The sequence below is a fragment of the Branchiostoma belcheri genome, unplaced genomic scaffold (genome assembly GCF_001625305.1).
Source record: "Branchiostoma belcheri isolate BF01 breed outbred unplaced genomic scaffold, Haploidv18h27 scaffold21, whole genome shotgun sequence".
Lineage (NCBI taxonomy): Eukaryota > Metazoa > Chordata > Leptocardii > Amphioxiformes > Branchiostomatidae > Branchiostoma > Branchiostoma belcheri.
Window position 1 is genome coordinate 1,518,512 of NW_017803602.1, and position 8,137 is coordinate 1,526,648.

Genomic DNA, 8,137 nt, shown 5'->3' on the forward strand with positions numbered 1-8,137 from the left:
CATCAAGAGTGGGTCCAATGGGCATGGGAAGATCTGCTTGTGGATTAATTGTCCAGGGCAACTTTTGTGTACTCTACCTACAGTACCCCCCCCCCCCCCAAGTTGGCTGTTGTGCATAATTGATTGACCAGTGAAAAAGAAGTGGCAGATGTTTTGTTTCATTATAAATTATGTCAAAATAAGTCAAATATAAATTCTGCAGTATGGCTAGACTTCCAATCAATATGTGCCTTGATGTGGGCCTTCTGATTGAACAAATCATCACAATTATAATGTCAGACAGCAGCAACTTTCAAATTGTATTATGGACACAAGATCTTTGATCACTGGTAGCTAAATTTTTGTATGCTTGCCATGCACTGTGATGTAACTGTAGCTGCTAGAAAAGTATACTACATGCATGATGCAGGTGCTACATGGCTACATTGTGCTTCATAATACTGTCAAGCTTGAAGCTTGAAGCCTGCAAGTGCAAAATTGCAAGTAGCTTCTGTTCTAACCTGCTCTGTTTATATTAGGATTGCAGATGGGTATTTCGATTCCTATAGGGAGCAAGTACGAAAGTCAATATTGTAAGGGCAGCACTCAAAGCTGATTACTTTGCTGACTGCAATTATATAAGTGTATTTTTTAATATTATTACGTTATTGAGTCAATCCAACACAGTAAAATTGACAGGACTTAAGTACTGGTAACAGATTTTGAAATGCCCATGATGCTATTTGACTCTATTTATTGTAGATGCAGAAATCAATTATATTGAATAATTAATGAAGATCATTCATCCTGTGTTCTAGTATTTTAAGATGAGATGAAAAACAGGCTTGGACATAAAAAAATGAGTTCTGTACGTTATTTTTACCTAATCATTTGCAGAAGTGTTTTGTTAGTAATGAAAGATATTACATTTTATGCCTCGGCTAATAACATTATAAGTTTTTTGTTCTCAGATTTTGGGCAGGAAATTAATGAATTAGGACAGTGGCAATCAGGTAAAATAAATCTTAAGATCATCCTTTGACATACCAAAATGCTAGCAACATTTCAAACCAAGTATTTTTGAACATTGGTAAAAAAAGAACTGTCGGTAATAATTAGGAAGACATTAGGGCTTTCAAATATTTTTGAGAGACACTGAAAATCAAGGAGGTCAATTTGGTATGGTGTTGCATTGTTCTATTGTTCATTATTGTTCTATTGAAGACATCAGACTGACCCCAGGACAATGACCTTTCCCAGGTGCACGTTCTGTACCCTACTGGCCCATGAGCAGGGGCTGCAGATGAGCAGACTGGTCATGGTGAGCGGCGGTGCACCTTCCCCCCTGGAACCTCAGCCTTGTCACATCTTCTGTCTCCCTGTGTGTCTGCTGGACTGTATCAGCCCCATGCTGGTCAAGTGTTTCCTCAGGTGTTGTCTTATTCTTCCAATTTACACACTTTCAACTTGAAATGTTTGAAGTCAAACTCTAGATCTATGATAGTTCTAAGAAAAAACAATTTTTGGAACACCTCAATCTTGGGTTGATAACTCCGACTGGTACTAGAACTGACGGCTAAGGGAAGAAGACATTTTAGTATACTATTTCCTGTTCTTTTCTGAGCTGGTATCAGATACTTAAATGTATGGTCATAACAAATGGGGTATTATTGTAAAGGGTGATAAATAACCTTTGAAAAAATACATTAACAACAAGATGTGATTAATTTAAGTCAAGTTTCCAAACTTTTTGTGTTGTTAGGTATAGCCAGACAAAGCAATACAATGTATACTGTTGTCTAAAACAATGATCTATCTTATGCTTGTATATGTCTATGTTGTAGGAGAGCCTTCAGCACACGAGCTCAGCTCTCCACTGTAGAAAACATGCACAAGTCATTCAATGTGCCTGCTCATGTGCTGAGGGGAACAATGGTGGGACAGGTAAAATATACAGAATTAACATTTTATTACATTACATGTATTTCTTGGCTTGAAGATAGTCTCCAGTCTAAGGAACTGTACATATATATATTATATATATATATAAAAAACATCGACCAACAGTACTTGTGTAACAGTACCTGTACGGTACCTATAAAGTGATTTTGTTACAGGTCCACAATGCTTAAGCCTGTATATGTATATGTGAACACAATGTACTTTCATTAAAAAATTGCAACTTTAGGAAAATCCCACCACAAGGAAGACATCCTGACACAAGAAAATAGGAAGACCCATATGCCATAAATACTCTAACTTGTTTTGATACTGGTGAAGATGTCATGCATTTTGATATAATATTACTTGACCAAGTTTGTAGTGAGCTAATTTCTACTGTCTATCCCAGGTTTGGCATGAGGGTGATGAGGGTTACCATACAGAGATCGAGGTCCCCACGTTGCTGATCCACGGGAGACAGGACGGCTTGGTACCCCTGCAGGATGAATACGGGATGGAAGAGGTCAGGCCCCGGGCATGTTGTCTTTATCAACTTATTGTTACAGTAGTTCAAGGCACCTGTTATATGATAGGATTAAAATGTACACATCTATAATTGCCCTTTTTACAAAATTAGGTTATGTTTTCTTTGCTTAAGGACATCATCAATATTTTGATACATTTGATACAAGAAAGTGTGCTTTTCATAATAAACACTTTTACTTGGCAAAGGCATGTGTTCCCAGAACTCTTTAGTTGCTATATGAACATGGTAAGAAAACCACTTTTACAAAGTCTTAATAAAATACTATTTGAACCACCGCAGTTATGGTGTATACAAGCCAACATGATGATGGCTGTAATGATGTAACCCCTCATGTATCTCTGTCCAGGCCCTACCTTACTGTCATCTGGATGTGATAGAAGACGTGAGTCACATGGTGATGATGGAATGTCCGGACAAGGTCAACCAACTCATCCATGACTTCATACTGCAGGACAGCGAGGAACTGTTCTCCCAGAAGCATGTCAACAGATCCCCCAGCAGAGCCTCCCTCAAGTCCACCAGTAAGGCCATACCTGCTCATCTCCTCACAAGCTGATCGTGATGGGGCTGATTTTAACTCCTGTCATGCAAAACCTACCAGGGAGCCTAGCTGAGTCAGGCGGGGAAGAGCTCTTGTAGCCCCGAAGAGAACCTGCCCTAACCACGATAGACTGGACACCAGGCTATGTGGAAACTTGATTGCCAGAATTTTAACTCTAAGAATCTTCACTCCAAGTTGCACTTGATATAGCTACACTCTGTTTTGATGACATTGTTGCACAAACCACTTCTGGTGACACGTTACGATGATGATTGATCGATGTGCACAAGTTGTCTACTTTGTAATAAATATATAAGTAAATGGTAGGATGGGGGGGAATAGTGCAAAGAACCATGCAATTCTAATGTGTAACGATGGAGCTGACTTAAAAATGTAGTTCTAAACCTTCTTTAAATTAGTAAAGTAGGAATACATTAAATTTCAAATCTATTACAGTAGAAAGGTTTTTCAATTTATTGAGCTACAGTCTTTTATAATAATAACATTATGAAGACTTACGATTATCAAAACAGTTACTGTTACGAGGGCTGATGGGAATCATGACTCTGCAATTGTTCTACAAAGACCAATATCTGGATTTAAAATTGTAATCAGTGTAACAGGTAACATTATATCATAACATTTATGTCAGCCTGTCAAACTGGAGATGGCCTTTTGAAAGATGTACAGTGTATATGTATTGGTTCCAAATTAGGCATTTTGTTAACTTTTAAATGGTCAAAGAACCTGCATGTCTTATTTTTGTTTGCTGGAAGAATATATTTTATGATATTGAATGCATCTGTTTTTATGTACTGTTAGTGTGGTTAAGGGTTGTTTTCTGTTATGTGAAGGGCTTATTTGTTGTTTGCTGTTTTTTGCCTTTTCTTGTTGTGTTGACTGAATAATCGTAATTTATTTTTTAAGACAAAATTATAAGTGCACCTTACCAATCTGATCTGTACTGTAAATGATCCTAATAACGACTCTGAAAATACAAAACTTGACTATAGACTGTGATATATCGAGATTTTATTAGTACATGCACCAATCCTGTAAACTAAGAGAACAAAATTAGACAAAGATACAAATATTTTTATGACACTGATATGTGCAATAGGAGTATACTTCTACAATATATGTGTTAGACGTAAAAGACAGAAACTAAGCCATGTACTTGGGCATTGTAGATTTTTAAACTTTTTATTTTTATTCTTAATATTTATACCAGATCAAAGCTACTATTTTCCCGGCTGATTCTGTCAATTTTAAGGTTCCTGGGCTGCACGATCATAATTTTTGCAAAGAGAATGTTTTCAAAAAGTTTGAATGTTAAGTTTCTCAAATTTGCAAGTCTTGTTGAGAAATGTATTATGATTTCAAGAAATGCAACATTACCATTATACTGTTATCTGAATAACTGAACAATGACATCACCGTTTTTGTTTGTGATAAGATAAACAAGATACTAGATAAGGCCATGTTGATTTGATTATATGGATGACATCCTCTGGGAACCCCAAAACTGATGCGAGCGTGCAAATAAAAAAAAAGTTTGACAAAAAAAAGTTGCTTTCATTATGATATCCACATGGTCATGAAGGTTGAGCAAATGACACAGAGTATGGTATGAGAGAATAATCTACTCTTCAAATTCATTTCTTTACACTGTCGTCTTTTTCATTTGATTTTGGCATTCTACGACATTGATATCATTTCCCAATATTTTTTTTCATTTTTCTATATATTTGCTCATTTTGCAACTGTTTTGTAGATTTACAGTACGGTTAACTTTTTTTTGGGAAACGGCCAAAAATTCATGCGCGCGTGGATGTCATCCATATAATCAAATCAACATGGCCTAAGAAAGAATTTACAATGCCTAACAACATGGAAGTTATTCAAATATATATATAATGAAGTAGAATAAAACACGACACTAGCTTTTAATACTTATGTATAAGAATTCACAATAAACTTTATCACATCCAGTAACATGTCTGTCTGTGGTGTTTTCTGGTATGATGGCTGTAATCTTGTCAAATTACTTATCACAACACACCATGAATTTTTATAGACTGTTTGGATGCTAATGGTGTAATATATATATATATTCTCCTCCATAACACTGAAAAAACATTTACATATAGCTATATAGCTCTATTTCGTAGAAACAAAACTTAAATATACATGCTGGGAGCAAAGTTAATAATTACTGAGTCAGACACATACTAGGAAATATTGATTATTAAGAAAGTTAAGGCACGTTGGATTTTTCTACCTGCTAACCTGAACCACCCAGTGATCATTTTCCCCATTGCATATACAATGTACAGAACATAATCTGTCTAATTCTCCATTTAATACTGGAGTACAAAAGTACTGCTGAAATAAAAGAAATGTAATTACCATATGTCTGGCAACCCATGTAAAAAGGTACAAAAATTGCAACTGTACCAACAAAAGAAACAGTTGAACAGCAACTTACAAAAATATAATTTTTCCAATGAAAAATGTCATTTACCAAATATATAGTAATATACTGCCATTAAGGATGACTTCACATTGTAAAATTGCACCTCATTGAAAAGGTTTGAAGAATACTGTAAAGATGTATCCTGAGTTAAAACATAGTACCTGGTCCCAATTATCCTGACGAGCACCTTCAAGCTTGTTAGGTAGGAAAAGTATCAAGCAGATTTCACACATAATTACCATAGCACACTATTATCAGAAGCTATATATAGACTACAACTGTGACAGCTAACACGCATGTGAACAGCGTGAAGGTGAAGAAATTCTGTTGGTACACTCAGACAATCATATTGCAGAACTTCTTTAAATGACATCAACACATTGCAAGGTCACTGACCACGTGGACTTCAAAATATATACAGCAACAGCCACCTGGGAACATTATAAATCACCATATTTCAATATAAAAAAGGTGGATTGTTACTTCAGTTTGCATATAAACTGCCCAGTTTCTTGGTTTCTAGTGACTTCGTTCCACCAGTATACCCTGCCATTCATTGCAATGAACACGTCGTTAATATGGATGGTCTGCAAGGCCCCAATGGCCACCCCGACGTTGAAGTCTGCATCTGAGTCCTTGAACTTCTCTGGCCTGAATGCCCCGGTGAGAATGATGGTCTTGGGTAAGCGTTTCTTGGCGAGGTAGGCAGCTGTGTCGATCATGGAGTCTGTACCATGTGTGATGAGGATACGAGACTGAGTAGAGGCTTGACACACCTGAGAAAGTAGTTCCCTGGACAGTAAAGAAAAGAGACAATGATGTAAACTTATAATACACTTATACATGTAATACAACACAGTTTAACAAAGTAAAACTTGCATGAGGACACTTATATCATCAATGTCAATGTTGGAAAACCAAAAAACATTTCATCACTCAGGTGTCGGATCATGGAGCTAGAAAAGGGCGATCAGCATGCAAAATCTATTTCCCTTCCAGGGGTTCTCACCAAAAAAAGGCTAGGGTTGGCAGTTATTTTGGGGGTTGGTCAGGGAACACTATTTTTTCCTAGGCCTTATCCTTACAACCTTCTCACAAAGCACTTGCTACAGGTAACATCCGTGTCCATAATATCACCAGGGGTCCCATAATATCGCCACCTTGAGAAATAGTGTGCTTTAAGATATTTTTACTGCAACATACTTTTGGTATGCACCCCTGCATACCTCAAATGTACATACCTAGGGTATATTGCACTTTTTCTCAAGGTGGCGATATTAAGGACTATGGTGATATTATGGACACAGATGTTAACTATATTTAATAGTTCATTTTCATTGCCATACTGTTGCAAGACTCATTTGACTCACTTACCGCCAATTGTACATATCCTTAGCGCTCGTACCAGACTATCTTTTAAACTTCAAAGACTTTCAGCCATTTTAATGTAGAACGACAGTAGTGATTTTATATTCGTGAGAAATTATATTGTTTTAATTATATTGCTATAATAATATGACAACAACGGTTTTTATAAATTTTGTATATCACAAGTGTAAGTTGCCCTTTTATATCTACTAGTATTGTATAATCCCACAAGTTGTAAATATCAGCACAATTCAGTTTTTACTGCAAGTCTGATATGTTCTTTGCTCTTTTCAATAAACCAATCACTACTTATACTGTTACCATACTGTTTAGCGACATTGATCTCTTACCTGTCCCAGTCATTGATCTCCTGGGAGTCCTTCCTGAACACACTGCCGTACTCCACAGGCATGGCCAAGTTCATCCTATCCAGGATACTCTGTGCTGCCGAGGACCCAATCTCAAAGGCATAACCACCTACACTGCGGGGGTAGTCCTTGTCAATGGTACCTGAAGAAAAGCGAGCAATCATGTTACATGGCAGATATAGGTTTTAGTAAATTTGTATATCATATCATATCATATCATATCATATCATATCATATCATACTATATTTCTATTATATTTCTATTATGTAGTTGGCAACCCAAACCGAAAACATGCTTTTATTCAATGACCAAGTCCTTAAGCAGTCACAAATAACACTTATTCTTTACAAAGAAGAATAACCAATCCAAAAGGGGCGTGGTCAGATCATCTCAGGTGCTATAAATTTGCGGTATCCAGGTGTGAGGCTTAATTATCAGACAGACGGTTTGCCAAGTACGAAAGTTAACAAGGTTTTCTTGTTTTCTTCGTTGCTAATGCTTCTCTATGGTATTCTAGCACTTCAAAAACTTAGTAACGTTTCATAAAATCATGGAAAAAGGAGTGGAAAAGACTTCTACCTTCATACTTGATAGTTACATGAAAGTATGTGAACGATGGCGGGGTATTTATCTATTTCATCGCATCGCCCTTACCTCCAGTCTGTATGACCATAATCGAACGACTTTGATCGTCGTCTTGCTTCAGTTTCTCGCCTCTTTCGTCTCCATTACTATTCTCTACCCCACTGAAGGACTGGGATCTATAAGGTTTTTCCATGCCTGCGAACAGCGTTGTTTGTTGTCGCCTCTGATCTGATTTAAACTCTGACCCGGAACCTCAAGGCCCGCCGGTAAGTGCCAATCAGAAGGGTCCAACCTGGTTCAGCTATAACCGCAGAGCCTTATTGTCTCACTG

General features: G+C 36.9%; 2 protein-coding genes across 3 annotated transcripts in view; one reads left to right on the forward strand and one right to left on the reverse strand.

Annotated features, from left to right (window-relative positions):
* Nucleotides 1-1,225: 1,225 nt before the first annotated feature.
* On the forward strand, nt 1,226-4,523 carry LOC109469624 (protein ABHD8-like). Its single transcript, XM_019768163.1, has 4 exons — nt 1,226-1,410; nt 1,824-1,923; nt 2,330-2,443; nt 2,814-4,523. The coding sequence occupies exons 1-4, from the start codon at nt 1,226-1,228 to the stop codon at nt 3,021-3,023; spliced, it is 609 nt and encodes a 202-aa protein (XP_019623722.1). The 3' UTR covers nt 3,024-4,523.
* A 285-nt stretch (nt 4,524-4,808) lies between these two features.
* Nucleotides 4,809-8,137, reverse strand: part of LOC109469723 — a 4,591-nt gene continuing 1,262 nt past the window's right edge. Inside the window, exons 1-3 of one of the 2 annotated variants that reach the window (XM_019768307.1) lie at nt 7,876-8,066; nt 7,203-7,362; nt 4,812-6,276 (exon numbers count right to left, since the gene is read on the reverse strand). In XM_019768307.1, coding sequence (XP_019623866.1) covers nt 5,964-6,276; nt 7,203-7,362; nt 7,876-7,999 — 597 coding nt within the window. In that variant the 5' untranslated portion in view covers nt 8,000-8,066 and the 3' untranslated portion in view covers nt 4,812-5,963. Of the gene's footprint in view, nt 6,277-7,202; nt 7,363-7,875; nt 8,067-8,137 lie in introns of those variants that run through there. The other variant, XM_019768308.1, reaches the window with a different exon arrangement.